Source organism: Nomascus leucogenys, chromosome 6 (genome assembly GCF_006542625.1).
Source record: "Nomascus leucogenys isolate Asia chromosome 6, Asia_NLE_v1, whole genome shotgun sequence".
Taxonomy (NCBI): Eukaryota; Metazoa; Chordata; class Mammalia; order Primates; family Hylobatidae; genus Nomascus; species Nomascus leucogenys.
This window is the reverse complement of record NC_044386.1, coordinates 36268160-36286152: the sequence shown is the minus strand read 5'-3', so window position 1 is coordinate 36286152 and position 17993 is coordinate 36268160. Positions and strand designations below refer to the sequence as shown.

At 40.8% G+C, this 17993-nt stretch overlaps 1 protein-coding gene across 1 annotated transcript in view; it reads left to right on the top strand.

Annotated features, from left to right (window-relative positions):
- DAB2 (DAB adaptor protein 2) overlaps positions 1-17993 on the top strand; it is a 55265-nt gene that overhangs the window by 20007 nt on the left and 17265 nt on the right. The window contains exons 2-8 of the mRNA XM_003274368.3: positions 12168-12359; positions 13196-13335; positions 14126-14224; positions 15974-16105; positions 16619-16699; positions 17431-17457; positions 17703-17756. Coding sequence (XP_003274416.2) covers positions 12269-12359; positions 13196-13335; positions 14126-14224; positions 15974-16105; positions 16619-16699; positions 17431-17457; positions 17703-17756 — 624 coding nt within the window. The 5' untranslated portion in view covers positions 12168-12268. The remainder of the gene's footprint in view (positions 1-12167; positions 12360-13195; positions 13336-14125; positions 14225-15973; positions 16106-16618; positions 16700-17430; positions 17458-17702; positions 17757-17993) is intronic.

The window sequence follows — 17993 nt, the reverse complement described above, 5'->3', positions numbered from 1 at the left end:
CAAGCCTCATTGTCCATATGCACAAAAATTCCACATGATCAAAAGACCAAAACGACATTCTGACACTGCTGTCTTTCTTAGAAGCTGAATAAGTGTAAAGAGGGATTCTAGAATCAATAGTCTCTGCATGTCTGTGTTCATACAAGCATATTAACTGACATCCAGCTTTGCCGAGAGGCCAGAACATGTTCTCACTGTGAAGACTACTTTCTATTTTTTCCAACTCTAGTGCAGTTAAGTGTTCAAACTAACAGCCCTTGTGCTGAAACAACAAAGCAAAAATACAATTGCAAAATTGATCATAACCTTAATGTTTCTGTTCAACTTGTGAACACTTTCAGACACTTGCTGTGAATTGGGTGGCACTGCCCAGTCTAAAGGCCGAGTGTGGTGGCTCACGCCTGTAATCCCAGCACTTTGGGAGGCCGAGGAGGCCTCCAGTTGCCTGGATTGCTTGAGGCCAGGAGTTCGAGACCAGCTTGGCCAACATAGTGAGACCCTGTCTCTACCAAAAATGCAAAAATTAGCTGGGCCTAGTGGTGGGTGCCTGTAGTCCCAGCTACTTGGGAGGTTGAGGCAGGAGAATCGCTTGAACCCTGGAGGTGGAGGTTGCAGTGAGCTGAGATCATGCCACTGCACTCCAGCCTGGGAGACAGAGCAAGACTCTGTCTCAAAAAAAACAAAAAACAAAAAACAAAGAATGTGCCCTTATTTGGATGCATACAGCTTCTTTAAAGTTTAAACTCTCCTAAACATTCTTTATAGAGAGGACTGTTTCTTTCTTTTTTTTTTTTGATAATAAAACATGCATTTATTTTTTATTTATTTATTTATTTTAATTTTACTTTTTCTTTTTTTTAACTATACTTTAAGCTTTAGGGTACATGTGCACAACGTGCAGGTTAGTTACATATGTATACATGTGCCATGTTGTTGTGCTGCACCCATCAAAACGTCATTTAACATTAGGTATGTCTCCTAATGCTATCCCTCCCTCCTCCCCCCACCCCAAAACAGGCCCCGGTGTGTGATGTTCCCCTTCCTGTGTCCATGTATTATTATTGTTCAATTCCCACCTATGAGTGAGAACATTGACCCAGCAATCCCATTACTGGGTATATATCCAAAGGATTATAAATCATGCTGCTATAAAGACACATGCACACGTATGTTTATTGCAGCACTATTCACAATAGCAAAGACTTGGAACCAACCCAAATGTCCAACAATGATAGACTGGATTAAGAAAATGTGGCACAAACACCATGGAATACTATGCAGCCATAAAAAATGGTGAGTTCATGTCCTTTGTAGGGACACGGATGAAGCTGGAAACCATCATTCTCAGCAAACTATCGCAAGGAGAGGACTGTTTCTTATGCTCCAATAAGAGACATTCCTAATAACAAGTTATTAAAAAAAACAAAACGGGTAGAGGTGGGTACAAAATTAGGATGGGTTATAATGAGTCCAGAGTATTGAAAGTTGCCAATTCAAGAGCTTAGACTTCCTATCATGCTCAAAAAAAAACCAAAAAAAACAAAAAAACTAAAACTAAAAGGCCAAACACTGAATAGTAGAGAATGTATTGAAATGAATTTAAATGCTTTGATCTGCAAGTCTCAGACCTAGGCAACGCATTCAAATCAATATTAATGAGACGGTTTGACCAAGTAACTCCTGCTACCTAGGCAAAAAGGAATCTAGTGACAATTTATAAAGAGACCATGTAAAATCCTTTTTCTATTTTGATTCAGAAAACATCTATTAAATACCATGTTCAAATTACCCTGCTAAGCTATCTTCATGTTCTTTTGCTTGGTATATCTACTAAATGGAAGGCATTCTTGGTTCAGACCCTATGTAATGGGCTTTGTACATCCTGTTTTTAAAAAATGGTTTTTAAAAACAGACACATGTAATCTCTAGGAATAAGGCATTACAGTCGCATGCTATATCTTTCCTGGTGCAAGCTTTGTCCCCTCCAGCTATTTCGCAGTTAGACAAGTCAAACTCTCTTTCTTGCCCTCAGTTTTCTAATCATTATAATAAAATGGTGTGGCCAAATTATTCCCTAGTTTTCTTCCAGTTCAAGTCTAACCCACTTGGTATTTCTTTAAGCAGACAAAGCGTTGTTAAAGTAGACCATCGGACCTCACATAGGTCAGTATATTGGAATGATCTAGGAATCTTTAAAATATATTGATACCTGGGTCTCCATGCCCAGAGACTGTGATCTAATTTTTCTGGGAATGCCATGAATATCAGTGTTTTAAGAGTTCCACAGTAAAATTTTCACAGATGATGTGAAGCAGAGCTTCTAAACTGTCCGTGATAATGATGTAGGGATGAATTTTGACTCAGGATTCGTTGGAACAGGCATCTCTGGGTAACTTAGAGTAGATTTTGTTGCCAGAGTCTGTTCCTATCAGAACCCAACTTTTGTAGGCTCAGAAGGCAGAGCTGGGCAGGAGGTGGCTCTTACACTGGCAAACCATCTCACTTTTCCACCTGGGCTTTACTAGTTAAAATACTAGGCTGGGTACAGTGGGTCATGCCTATAATTACATTTTGAGAGGCCAAGGCAGATGGATCACCTGAGGTCAGGAATTCAAGACCAGCATGGGCAACATGGTGAAACCCTGTCTCTACTAAAAATACAAAAAATTAGCCAGGTGTGGTGGCTGATGCCTGTAATCCCAGCTATTTGGGAGGGTGAGGCAGGAGAATCACTTGAACCCAGGAGGTGGAGGTTGTAGTGAGCTGAGATTGCACCACTGCACTCCAGCCTGGGCAACAAGAGCAAAACTCTGTCTCAGAATAAATAAATAAAGAAAGTATTACACCATTCCACTTTTCCACTTATTTGTCATTTGAGTATAGGTTCTTATTGTTCTAAAAGTGTTTAAACACTTACTGTGGAAATGCAATGTTGGAAAGAGCACAAGACTACACAACACATAGCTTCTGTGACCTAGCTTTGGTTTAATAGTAGCTACTGATATGGTTTGGCTTTGTCTCCACCCAAATCTTATCTTGAATTGTGGTTCCCATAATTCCCATGTATTGTGGGAGGGACCTGGTGGGAGGTAATTGAATCATGGGGGCAGGTTCCCCTATACTGTTCTCTTGGTAGTGAATAAGTCTCAGGAGATCTGATGGTTTTAAAAGGGGTTTCCCTTTTCGATTGGCTGTCATTCCTATCTGCCACCACGTAAGACATGCCTTTCACCTTCCACCATGATTGTGAGGCCTCCCCAGCTGTGTGGAACTGTGAGTCCATTAAATCTCTTTTTCTTTACAAATTACCCAGTCTCAAAAATACAAAAAATTAACCAGGCGTGGTGGCAGGTGCCTGTAGTCCCAGCTACTTGGGAGGCTGAGGCAGGAGAATGGCGTGAACCCAGGAGGCAAAGCTTGCAGTGAGCCGAGATCGCACCACTGCACTCCAGGCTGTGCGACAGAGCGAGACTCCGTCTCAAAAATAAATAAATAAATAAATAAATTACCCAGTCTCAGGTATGTCTTTAACAGCAGTGTGGGAACAGACTAATACAGCTACTATTTGTTAAGCACTTTCTAAGCCAGGTGCAGATGTCGCTACGTAAGTTCTTACTGATTTTTTTTCTAACAGCTCAGCAAACTATATTCTCCTTTTACCGATGGAGAAATGAACATTAGGCAAATTGCCTCAAGCCACAGAGCAAGGAAATGATGAATCCTGGGTGGGTGGGACTCACAAGCCTGAGCTATTAGCTGCTATGCTATCCCACCTCTACCCAAAGTTAACTGTATGAGAGAATCTTAACTCTGGTTTGACTTGGTTCCAAAAACAGGGAAAGCATCTTGGTTCAAGGTTTAATAAGTCCTCTAAATCCTGCCATATCATTTTCAAAGGTTAAAGGCAATGATACTCCTCGCTGTAAATGCATAACTTGTGTATAGCTCATTGACTCGGGCTGGTTCTGTTAGTGAGGCCCCTACAGCAATGTCAGCATTTACAAGAAAATCTTCTAAGGACTCCTTTTCAGTATGCATTAGCATAGTCCCATTCCTCAGTGAAACAGGCTGTAAAAATCTTACTGTCTGCTCAGTTTGGTCTTTGCAGAGTAGAAGAGCCTTCCTAAAAGCTTAAGAATCCAAACAAGCAGTTAAAGGAAGGATTTGCATGAAGTATCAGAAACAGTCTAACTTTGCTACAGCATCGCTGGTAATGACCCCTATTCTTAAAGAGCTACTTTGAAGATAGCAGTGAAGGCTGTTTGCTGCCCTCTTGGACCCCGAGGTCTGTCTTAGAGGTTAATATTTCACATGTTGTCCTAATTCCGCACTTTAGCTGAGGCAGGCAGAAAGTTCAAAGAAACAAGGAAGCACGTTCTCTGTCCAGTACAAAGTACTGGACATTCTAAACAAATATGTTTATGTTGCTTTCTTCTTGAGTCTCCTTAGTTCCTTTGCCTGTGTCTACTATATGTGGCTTATTCTGAAAAATTAATGGTATGTTAATGTCAGTGGGATGATGACTTTTTGAAAGTAGCTTATAAAATACAGGTTAAAAATCAGTGGGATTCAAGAAAAGACAAGAGAGACAGTATACATAAGAGAAGAGGAAACACAGGCTATGCTCACTTTGAACCTAACGGCTTATGAGGGATTGATTTTCTGTTGCTGTGTCCATTTCATTATTCATAAAATACAGAGACATTCGGCCGGGTGTGGTGGCTCACACCTGTAATCCCAGCACTCTGAGAGGCCGAGGCAAGTGGATCACCTGAGGTCAGGAGATCAAGACCAGCCTGGCCAACATGGTGAAACCCTGTCTCTACTAAAAATACAAAAAATTAGCCAGGTATGGTGGCGGGTGGCTGTAATCCCAGCTACTCGGGAGGCTGAAGCAGGAGAATGGCTTGAACCTGGGAGTCAGAGGTTGCAGTAAGCCGAGATTGCACCACTGCACTCCAGCCTGGGCAACAAGAGTGAAACTCTGTCTCAAAATAAATAAATAAATAAAAATAAAAGAGAGACACGTTCTGTTTCATAGGCCTTTCGGAATAAGTGTTCTTAGTGGTTGGTATACTAGGTGTTTGTCCCATTCCCCTTAATGTTAAAAATAAATTCCCTACCATTTGTGGAATGGGGCTATCACTAAGTCCTTAACTCAAGTTATTCCTTTTACCAGCATTTTAAGACTGACAAAGCACTTTTCCTGCCTGCTCTGTATAATTAGGGTAAGAAGGTAGGCTTAGGGGTCACAGGGGAGGCTGGTTGACACTTGTATTATGATATTGCTTCAAAACCTTGGAATCATTAAGTAGTACCATTGCTGATGCCAACAGATTCCTACTGGTAGAAAGGGTAAGGATATATAAGAAGTGACAGCCAACTTTACCCCTACAAAGCCTAAACTAATCATTGTCCACCATGCTGGCAATTCAAGGATTCAAAACACTAGACATTTTATATGAATCACTAAAGACCAAGCAATAGCTGATTTTTATTATTGCAAAGCCCATAGTCATTCTAAGATGACTCATGCAGTCTTCCAGAATAAACTTCTCAGAGCCTTCTCGAAACCAGGAGAGATGTCGCAAGCTCCAGAATCTCTCGTAGTCATCTGGTGCTAGTACCACAGAAGGGGGAAGTCTCTGCATTCTTTCAGGGAGATTTGTATTAAGTCCAAAATCCAAGCTAGAGATCTTCACTTAAATGGAAGCTAATTTTATTAACGTAGCAGAGTTTCCTTTACAGCTTTCTGTTCTATCTGAGGCCTTAAAAAGGAGTCAGGACTATAAGATAACTTTAGATCCTCCTTGTTTTTACATGTGTCATCTTACTTCTCTTTTGTTTTTTTTTTTTTGTTGTTGTTATTTATCTTAACATTTATTGGGCTTAATTTATTACTTTTAAACAAATTAAATAAATATTTTTTTATTTAAAAAAATTTTTTTATTAATTTTTTTTTGCACACAAAACAATAAACATTTTCTAAAAATACATACAAACAAAAAGATGCGTATCAAACATATTAAGAAGGTTGCACATGGGAAGACGGGGAATAGAAATGGGGAATGGGAATTAAAGAAAATAAATAAGAGAGGGACTTCATATGGATCAATGATAATAACTCAATCCTTTATTTGACAAGGAAGAAGGAGAAGGAAGAGGAAGAAAAAGAAAGTGGGATAAAGGATCAGAAAGGGAGGAAAATAGAAAAAATTAGAGTATGACTCCAGGGTAGACCTGTTTTGTTGTCGCTGGGTTGGTTGGTTGGTTTGTCTGTTGTATTTTTCATATGTTTCGCCATATTGGCCAGGCTGGTCTCCAACTCCTAGCCTGAAGTGATCAACCCGCCTCGGCCTCCCAGAGTGCTGGGACCACAGGTGTGAGCCACCACGTCCAACCCCCACATTGCTTCTGGCCTCCGTGGTAGACCTCCCAGACGGGGCGGTCGAGCAGAGGCACTCCCCACATCTCAGACGGGGCGGCCGGGCAGAGGTGCTCCTCACTTCTTCCCAGACGGGGCGGCCGGGCAGACGCGCTCCTCACTTCTTCCCAGATGGGGCGGCTGGGCAGAGGCGCTCCTAACTTCTTCCCAGACTGGGCGGTTGGGCAGAGGCGCTCCTCACTTCTTCCCAGACGGGGCGGCCGGGCAGACGCGCTCCTCACTTCCCAGACGATGGGTGGCCGGGCAGAGGCGCTCCTCACCTCCCAGAGGGGGCGGCGGCCGGGCAGGGGCTGCAATCCCAGCACCCTGGGAGGCCAAGGCAGGCGGCTGGGAGGCGGAGACTGCAGCGAGCCAAGACCATGCCACCGCACTCCAGCCCAGGCAAGACCGAGCACCCAGTGAGCGAGCCTCCGTCTGCAGTCCCAGCACCTCGGGAGGCCGAGGCGGGCAGAGCACTCGGGGTCAGGAGCTGGAGAGCAGCCTGGCCAACATGGCGAAAGCGCGCCTCCAGCCAAAGGAGAAAAAGCAGGCAGCGGTGGCGGCGCGCGCCGGCAATTCCAGGCAGCCCGCAGGCCGGGGCAGGAGAATCACGGGAGCCGGAGGCAGGGAGTCTGCAGCGAGTGGAGGAGAGATTCCAGCCTGGGCGACAGAGGGAAGAAAGGGAAGAAAGGGAAGAAAGGGAAGGAAGGAAGGAAGGAAGGAAGGAAGGAAGGAAGGAAGGAAGGAGGGAAGGAAGGAGGGAGGGAGGGAGGGAGGGAAGGAAGGAAGGAAGGAATTCTCTTTTCAATCTTCTAATGAAGGAAACAGCCTGTCCCTGAGACCCTGAGAACCAGGATAACAAACTAGCTATTTTTAGATGAGGAACTGTGCTTGTGAGCCCTTTTATATGTTTTCGAGCTTTAATTTGTAATCCTTGCCTTGTGATAACACCCCTTGGGTGTATTTCCTGACTAATTTTGCACTTTTTGAACTGAAGGGACCTGAGACCACACCCAACAAGTGAGAAAATTGTATACTTCCTCCTTGTGCTACACTCACTTGCTTCCCTTTGTAAGAAATTTTTACCATCCTGGAGCTTTCAAACAGACCCCATTGCTTAACATAAGCTAGACACTTTCTTCAACAGAGCCCCAGTTTGGAAAGGTAATCAAAGGAATTAACTAGGGGTGTTTTGGTCCTCAGATCCGTTTTCCAGGCCCAATCCCTTTTTTAAATTCAACTCACTAAAAACCCTGCTAAAAGTTTTATGGATGCAAGTGACAATACTCAAATGCATTACATTTGAATATTGAATATTAAGTTTAAAGCAATTATTCTCTACAGAGGGATCTAAGTCTGTAAGTGAGCCGCCTTCTATCCACTGCATGTTAAATGATAACTTGCCAATTTGACAAGTCTGTGATGGGGACTTCCTCTTTAAACCTTGGGAGAAAGGTGAATTATCACTCTGGTATATGCATAACTGGATGTACACGTTTATTAAAATCTTGCAATAAGTCTTGAACATTTTTTTTGTAAAGAGGTTTGTAGTCTTGGGGCCTATAGGCAGAGTCTACCTTCTGATCATTTCAGGAAGTAGAGATAGATACATTTTCAATTGTATGGCCTACAATGGAGACTTACCCTTGGCTATTGCAACTCAACATACACATCCATTTTCTTCAGGGAATTTATATTACAGAAACTTTTCCTCCTTATTTTTTTCTTCCTTGTCCCTTGGAATTGCTCATATCCAAATGGCGAAAGGATATAGTCAAAGGAAATCAAATACCTTTAAAGCAATTCCAATGCTGTGAAAAACTGTATTTAAATATCTGAACAGAGAAATTTTTGCTATAAAAACTTATAGCAAGGTAATGCCACTCACCTTAGAATCCTTCCATTTGGCCCAGTCTGCCAACGCTAGATTTGATACCTGGTCTTGAGCTATGTCTTGTATTACTTTTATGACTAAACCCAGATGCCACCGTTCCCTCCCCGAAAACCCCTCAAAGTGCTTTGTGGCACTTCTCAAATTCTTTTAAAATAGTCTCATGTAAGAATACAAATTGCCAAATTTAATGAGCTAAGTCTTTTCATGTCAGAAATAATACCCTGCAGTAAAGTATGATATCCAGCTTCAAAGATGGGCAACAAACTCTTAAGCCCAGGTCACTTTTTCAGCCAGTGATTCTAACCCAGTTCTGGGCCATCTTGCTGCTGCTATCAACACATGCATTGATGAGCTCAACATAATACTGACCTAAGCAAGACAGATCTGAAGGTATAGTCACACACACTTCAATTGCCTCCCATGAAGAAAATAGAATGTATTCTGTTTTGGAATATGTTGTTGCAGTTCTTGTTCTGGGCCTAGGAAGTTAAAAGTAGATATCGAAGTATATAAATATAGCCTTGAAAGCCAAAATAATATTGTTTTTAAAAGCATATAAGGATTAATATTCAAATGAAACACTTGAACCTGCCACATTTAGGGTATCCTTAAAGAACAGTTTTTTGATCTGGAAAATCAAAACAGATTAGCCTTACCATTGTGTCAGTTGGAGTTCAGTCCACACCAGTTATTTTAAAAGATTTTAATGTTAAGCATTAATTCCCATTCGAATAACTAACCAGGCCTGACCCTGCTTAGCTTCCAAAATCAGAATTGTTGTATGGCCACAGATATTAAGTGTTAACTAGGTATAAAGTTGTTAGCTAGAAAACTGAGAGAGTAAGAAGAGAAGATCAAGTCATCACTGGGTAAGTAAACTACAGAAAGCAGCTACCACCTCTAGGGCTGAGGGGACAAAGTTAAGACATTGGAACCATCAAAGTTGATAAAGCTTGCAAGAGGGGGTCTCATGGTGCTGCTACTGAGGCCTCTGAGAAGGGAGTACTGCTTAGCTAGGACTGGAGTCCCTGTGCTCTGAGGACCTGGGACCTGTTGGCCAGAGGGCTGATGCTGGTGTCTCCAAGACAGGCATGATGAGGCTAGTTCTGCAAGTGTTAAAACTGGATTCAGGGGCTGTTTTAGGAAGAAACTCTTGCTGCTGGAGTGAAGAAGTTCTACTAGAGTCACACTCCCAGGAGCCTCAAGCCATAAGGAAGTCCATGTGGAGCAAGCAGACATGACCAAGTCCCTTCAGCAGCTTGGCAGTTTCCCTCCAGCGCACCTTACTGGCAGAGCCAACATGCAGCCAGCAGGCAAAGCGGGAATGTTTGCACAGTCTAGCTCTGGCTTCACTAACCGGGGATAGAGGTGGTTCTCAAGCTGAGACAACTTAAATGGCACAGATCACCCCTCTAGCTACTCAGCATCCACATACACCCTTCCACACCTTTCAACTTTTCCTCCAACAGCCACACGAGTGTTTCCATCTAAAAAGGTGCGACTGTCTTTCTCTCCCCAAACTGGGAAGCTGCAAAGACCCCATAGGCATCACATTCATTTCTGAAAAACGGTTACTGTCTTTGGGCTACATTAACCACCCCTAGACTTCAGTCACACTCCCGTCTGAATAATTCACTGCCTAGAGACAAAATTATACATTTAACTTCAAAAATACTTGCATTAAAAGAGAAGATAGAGAGATAAGAAAATAGGTAATACATACCAGTGTATACACATAACAAGCAAGGAAGAAAATACGCATAGCTACGACTGTCCTCATTACCATCTACACGAATGCCATCTAGATCCCAGACATTGAGAAATGAGTCTCCTACCTTCAAGGAGATTATAGTCCAGTGTGTGGGCAGGCAAGCAAATAGACTTGTGTGTAAACCATGCAATGGACATGTGTATTTCAAGAGGACTACGTGAAGCTGTGCTGGAATACAGCTTCTCAGCTGAGATTTGTCACTGCAGTGTTAAGGAACTCTGGTTTGGGGCCAGACAGTCTGGGTTACAAACCTGGTTCTACCACTTAGCAGGTATGTCATTTAAAATATCTGTGCCTTCACTTTGGGAGGCCGAGTCGGGTGGATCACGAGGTCAGGAGCTTGAGACCAGCCTGATCAACATGGTGAAACTCTGTCTCTACTGAAAATACAAAACTTAGCCGGGTGTAGTGCCACACACCTGTAATCCCAATTCCAGCTACTCAGGAGGCTGAGGCCGGAGAATCGCTTGAACCCGGGAGGTGGAGGTTGCAGTGGGCGGAAATCGCACCACTGTACTCCAGCCTGGGCGACAGAGCAAGACTCCGTCTCAAAAAAAAGAATATCTGTGCCTTGGCCTTCCCTCTGGAAAATGAAATATCATGATACAGTAATACTCACAGGACTACTATGAATCTTTTAGAGTTATACAAGTAAAACGTTAATAGTGCCTGGTTCCCACCTAAGTCCTGAGTTAAGAATGGCTTTGAGTCCCCTGCTGTGTAAGACTTTCATCTGTAAACAGACTGTCTCCCTGGTTGCCAACCAGCCAGGTGTCTTTGAGCAAAATTAATTACTAAATCTCCAAACGAAGCAATTCAGATAACATCACTCATACATAGATTGCATGAATGTATGTTTTTAACAACTGTTCAGATCATAAAGACTTTTAAAACTCACAGTGGGAGAAATTAAATACTGACCCCTATGAAAACATGTTGACATTTATAAACAAGCTAAGTGCAATTGAAATTGAGTAAAAACTTGAGACTTACTTTTTATTTAGATACTCTTTAAGTATCTAACAAACGACAGTTATTCTCACGTGGTGGGCTTGGTCCTTCAATTAAAATGTTCACTTAAATGGGTGGTATAGGCACGGAATGAAGAGGGCTTTTGGTGAAGGCAGGGTTGTGGAGGGGTTAGTGTGCCAGCCCGTAGGTTGTCTTAATACGATTACAAAACAATGAATGGCTTTTCTTTGCCTTTGGTCATCAGTCAATGTAGAAAGTTAATCTGCTCACTCTAGCTCTTTCTGCAGCTATATAGAAACATTGGCTCCTGGGAAGTGAGAGAATCTTTTGGAAAGTTAGCTCACTTCTGTGTGGTTACAATGACTGCGCTTTCCTGTTTCTCCTGCTATGATACATTGTGGGTAGGGCAGAGTTCGTGAGAGCACATGACAGACTGTTTGGAGGATGGTGATGCTGAATAATAGCATAAAAATGTACTAGATGAATTGCACAATTGGCCCCCCCTCAATCCATTATTTCCCTGATACAAATAAGTGTTAATGGCAAAAGAGGATGTCTTTTATAGTGCTTGGATAGCCCTGGGGACCATATGGAGAATCCTAATACTTAAAACAAATTTATCAGTGTGAATAAGATACAGTTCATAACTCTACTCTAGTCACTGCCTTTACAGTTAAGCAATTTTGTGAAGAACTGAAATTTATAATGCCCAATCTCAAGTGGCATTTGCAATCTTACCAGGCTTAGCATTCAATTTATTTCTGTTTTGCAATAATACTTAGCAAGTTTTCGATCCCTATCTTTAATACTTGATTTTTATGCCAAAGTTCTAATAGAAACTGCTTAGCTAGATAATCATTAAATGTTACGAGATATCAAGTGCTTAAAGAAAAACCTAATAGGCACACATGTTCCGTTTTGGAAACCACAAAGGAACTAGTCCTACCCACTCCCCTGCTTACAGTCTTCAGTCTAATACAGCAGGAGAAGGAACAAAATGAGTCCAAAGAACTACAAAACAAAGTTGCTAGTTGTAAGCCTATTCTGGCATAAAGTCTGGGACTGCTGTGTTCTGATCTCAATATGCCTCTAAACTCTGCCTACAGGTGTCTGTGGGAGGTTATGTTTATTTGAGACTGCTCCATCGGGATCGCCTGGTGTCACCAAGTGTCCACTGGTACTGGGGTTTGCTGCCTGCCTTCTTGCCATGTCTAACGAAGTGGAAACAAGTGCAACCAATGGTCAGCCCGACCAACAGGCCGCACCTAAAGCACCCTCAAAGAAGGAAAAAAAGAAAGGTATAGAGAAATCCACTTGAAGCCAAGGAAGGGAGCTAGAGGTGGTTACCTCTGGAGAAATGTGAGATACAGAATGAAGTAAGGGCTGGCTCTCATCTTCCTTCAACCTCAGCTTAGTCTCAAGTCCTCCTAATAGGAAAGTTGTACCTTGGGAGAAGAGACTGGTTCATCTCACATATAATAAGACATCTCTGGAAACCTGCGATTATACCCACTTAGGTCCAGCTGGGAAATACTCATAGCATCTTGTTCAGTTAATAATGCAGTCTTTAATTATTATATGGTTATCATTCAGTTATTTATTTACCGTTTGATTTTACTGAACTCATTGGGAATGGGACTACACAGACCTTTTAAAAGGAGCAAAAGACATTATAAAGATGGGGTAATTATATTAATAATTTTCAAGAGAACTTAGGCATAATTCCTTTCTGCCTTATTGATAGTTTAAAATGTTGGTAAATTGCTTGGCAGCTTATTTTTCTTACGTTAAAAATACGTATATTATCATCCTTATATTCTTTTAAAGACTTAAAAAAAGCTATGATGAAAAATGTCCCCAACTCCCACCTCCCATATTCCCATAAGTTTCCCGTAACACTGTCAATTTTGTACTTCTAAGAGTTTATTTTCTCCTCCCTCCAACTCCATACACAGTTGATTGTGGAACGTGAGTTTGCTCAAAGGAAGTAAGAATAAGACAGGATAGAATATTACACACATGATCAGTTGTAGTATAATCAGGATTTATACTACTTAAATTTTGAGGAGTCTAGAGCATATTTGGTCATAATTAGAACTGGCATTCTTTATCCTGTATTCCTTTCTTTTCTCAGGCCCTGAAAAGACAGATGAATATCTCTTAGCAAGGTTCAAAGGCGATGGTGTAAAGTATAAGGCCAAGCTGATTGGCATTGATGATGTGCCAGACGCAAGAGGGGATAAAATGAGCCAAGACTCTATGATGAAACTAAAGGTAAAAGGGAAATGAATGCTTTATCTGTATATTAAGCAAAAGTCCAAGAGAGGGAATTATATTAGAAGCTCTTGTTGACCTATTGTTCAATTACTTGAAAACCCCTTTTAATCACATTATCCATCAGTAGTGCCCCATTTTCTGAGAAACCATGAGTGTTTGCATATTTGGAGGGATGTCCTAGATATCTAATTTTATCAAGTATAGCAGGACTCCAGATGCCTTTTCCTTCTGGCAAACTCAACATTAGGACGAACCAAGCCTATTCCTATTTCTATTCCTATAAAAGCTGTGTGCAAATATGTGCATTGTTTGTCTTACTATATGTGGAGAGTACGGAATATCCTGTTTTAGACCTGGGAATTGTTCGGATAAAATTTAGGATTCTACTTAGACATTGGTGTTCCTTAGGGTTAGCCTTTCCGTTGTTTGAATTTAAAAATTTAGTAATATGGCACTATGTGAAACTGACTGAATAAATACTACTTGTTCAATAGTTCAAGGCCTAGAAGAAACATCTCTAAAGATCTTCTAGTTGATCTTTACCAGTGACTATTCTGAGGCCAAGAGAATTAGAGTGACTTGTCCGAGTTCGCACAGCTAACTAAGGGATGCCCTGGTTCAACGTCTTCCATGCCATCCTGCTGTCCCTGATGAAAAATGCCGAATCCTTTCATCGATGGCAAACCAAGTTGAAAACAAAGCTGACTGACTTTGAAATTTTTAATATTAAATGCATCGTAGGATATTTTTAAAAATTCAACTTCTCTTGTTTTTCCACCCTCATCAGGGAATGGCGGCAGCTGGTCGGTCTCAGGGACAACACAAACAGAGGATCTGGGTCAACATTTCCCTCTCTGGGATAAAAATAATTGATGAGAAAACTGGGGTAAGAATTCACATTTGCTGATACCTCTCTGACCACCTGAGTCTGACCAACAATTTGCTACTTGAATTTCGGCTCCCCTTCTTCTTTCTCAAAGTTCTGTAGGGAACAAATATAGCATATATTACATCTCCAGAAGTAACAGGCAGAAAACTGAATAGGAGGTAAGGAAGTCAAGATACTGTATTTTGAATGTGTGTTCTATAATAAATGTGAATCTAAGTCTGTTAAGTCTGTTAATAGGCTTAGGTTCACATTATGTCTATAATATATAAATATATATATTTTTGAAATTAAATATATGTATAATTTATATAATGTATAAATATTTAAATATATATTAAAATATAAATATATAATTTATAAAGTAAAACTTCTATACATATATATATATTTTTGACCTCAGGTATACAGAACTAGATTAATTTTAACCCCTAGTTTGTGACACTTCTATGTATTGCTTACATGTGAACTTACTAGCTAACCTAAAGCTAGAACGTCACCCATAACACATCGACCTCTTTTTCATTTCTTTTTTCCCTGCCTTCTCACCTCACAGATGTAGCCTTGTTTTTGTTGGTTCCTGTTGTTCTATCACTTATGGACAGTCTTACTTATTTTGCCTTGTTTTTAAGCCTTATCAGAAAGCTATTTATCATACGTCAAGTCTTCTGTGATTTTTTTTCTGTATCAGTGTAACATCATAAGACTCATGTATTTTAAAATGTTGTGTGTGGCTCATTTTCATTGCTATAAAATACTCTCTTGCATCACGATACTGTGAGGAGACCTCCAGTTACTATTCATACCTTTCTAGAGTGCCCATTATCTACTATGCAAACCTAGGGCCCTGGCACCCTAGTGGACCCCACTCAGTTTGCTTGTGCTGGGGTCCTCAGGCACCACTCTCTTTATCAGTCGCCTTTGTCTCTCAACTCTTATTTTCCCAAGCCCATCAGAGAAAGGTGGCATGTTTCTCTCACCCTTCTGTCTCTCCTCAAACTTTCTAAGATACTCTAAGATACCTTAGACATTCAGGACCAAAAGCCAAGACACACTCTGCCACCTACAAATATCCCTAAAGAGTTGAACCTTGTTAACTGCTTGAAAGGATCAAGAAAAAGGAGGGAAAAATAGAAGAAAAGACACTAAGCCAATAAAGTCCCCACCCCTTATCATTCCTGGTTAATGATGTAGTCATTATGTTACTGTGTATTAGGGTGTCTAGGTGAGGCTGAGAAACACTTGATGATAGTATTTGGTATCCTCCAGAATATAGTGGGAATACGGTTCCAATAACACATAGGATGGTTCCTTGGCCACTCTGAGCCATCGTCAATGAATCCCTGTGAACACTCCTTTAGCTTAGTTATGCTGTTCTTTTAAGTTTGTCTTTGAGTTGGGAAAGTAGACTTATTTGGCTTGGCTTAAGGGCTAAATGTCTCCTCTTCACTTGGTCTTCTAATCCTCAGTCCTTCCTGGCTATGTGGCATCATGTCTTTAAAGCAGGGAGAGTAAAGTATCAATATTTTAAGAAGGAACATTCTTCCCACTTTTGTTTTCTATTCTTTCTTTTGGAGCCCTTTCTAGAAAGAGTAATGCTGTAGCCTTCAACCAGAAATGAAAAGTCTTTCTTCAAATGGTTTAACCTTTTCATATATGCCTTCATATATGTGTCTGAGGCTTAGGTGTGCTAGCCTGCAAATAGATTCTAGTTTTCTTGATAAATTACTCTTTATGTTCTTTTTTAAGGTAATAGAGCATGAACATCCAGTAAATAAGATTTCTTTCATTGCCCGTGATGTGACAGACAACCGGGCATTTGGTTATGTGTGTGGAGGAGAAGGCCAGCATCAGTTTTTTGCCATAAAAACTGGGCAACAGGTGAGCTCTAAGTCTTGACATAGACCTAGGGACTTGTCCTCTGTTGACATTGGAGTGTCTGTCACTCAACTAAAAGCTTTACTGGAAATAATTGGATGTAAGAGGGCTAAATAATGATTCAGAGAATGACTATGTTTATTGGCCTATGGAATCTTTTAAAAATGCCATTGATAGCCATGTACTACTGTGTGCCACAGGATTGTGAGAATGGACCTTCTTATAAAGTGAATACTGATTTCAGAACAATGGTGAATTATTCTCAGAAACCTTAAAGGACTCGAAAATGATCGTGATACCTCTTATTTTGTCTAAATACTTATTAACCCTGCTGTTCTTTATATACCTAAGGGTGAGGATTGGGTTGGTGGTGATCCCCTATAAGCCAGGGGAGGGTAGTAAGGAGTTTTAAGATTAAAAAAAAAAAAATCCCAGTATGAATTATAATTGATAGGAGACAAAGGAAATAAAATACTAAAATTAAAATACTGATAACACTGCTTTCCCTTACTGCAGGCTGAACCATTAGTTGTTGATCTTAAAGATCTTTTTCAAGTTATCTATAATGTAAAGAAAAAGGAAGAAGAAAAGAAAAAGGCAAGTACTACCTGACTAAGGCTCTATTAAATTTAAAACTGGCCAGGTGTGGTGGCTCACACCTGTAATCCCAGCACTTCAGGAGGCGGAGGTGGGTGGATCACCTGAGGTCAGGAGTTGGAGACCAGCCTGGCCAACATGGTGAAACCTCATCACTACTAAACCTACAAAAATTAGCCAGGGGTGGTGGCGGGCACCTGTAGTCCCAGCTACTCGGGAGTCTGAGGCAAGGAGAATCGCTTGTACCCGGGAGGCAGAGGTTGCAGTCAGCCAAGATGGTGCCACTGCACTCCAGCCTGGGAAACAGAGCAAGACTCTGTCTCAGACAAACAAACAAACAAACTTAAAATTGTATTCAGGACTATGCTTATGTATAAATATGGTCTATCTGAAAATTTGGCTTCTATATGTATTGTCTATTCTTCCCAGTAGGGCAATGGATAGATTTTTATGGTTAGGCACTTCTAATCTGCACTCCCTGGCTTTTATTTTTTTTTCTCTCTACAAGATTCATATTAATTCTAGGAAATATACAGGACAACCAAGTTTAAATCCAGTAACTCTACTCAAACTTTATATTGATATGAAAAGGGGAGGGGAATGGAGGGCAGAAATAACATACAAGACTTATTCTTGCCTTATGCCTGTGAACCATAGGCATACTTGTTTTTGTATTTAACTCCCTTTCACTATGAATACGAAGATCACTGAATATGTATCTTTCTTTTTAGATAGAGGAAGCCAACAAAACAGTTGAGGTAAAATTGCATCTTTACTTCTTGCTAATCATGTATGTGATGTGTGTAAGCCCCTGTTTGCTACCTGCCCAACCACTCTTGCCACCTCGCTTATTACTATGTGTTTATGACTTCTCTGATCATGAAAGATGTTTAGTTAAAAGATGAATACCAAAACCATTGCTGCTTAGCGGGCTAATACAGTGGACAAATACATTTTATAGAGAAAGCTCAACTGAATCCTTAAATATTTGCTATCTTTTCAGAATGGGAGTGAGGCCCTAATGATTCTAGATGACCAAACTAACAAACTGAAATCGGTATGTATTAATATGTGACGTTTGACGGTTCTTACTTATCTGAACATGGGTTCTACTTCCTGTAGATGTTGCTGATACCAAATCTGTATTGAATCTATATGAAAATCCAATTGAGACAACTGTTTTTCAAAATGTTAGTGTAACATCTATGTCAATATACAAAAGTAGTCAGAAAAAGATTAGAAAAGTAATCTTTTTAGTAGCCACACCTGAATCTAGTCTAATACTTTTTAAGGA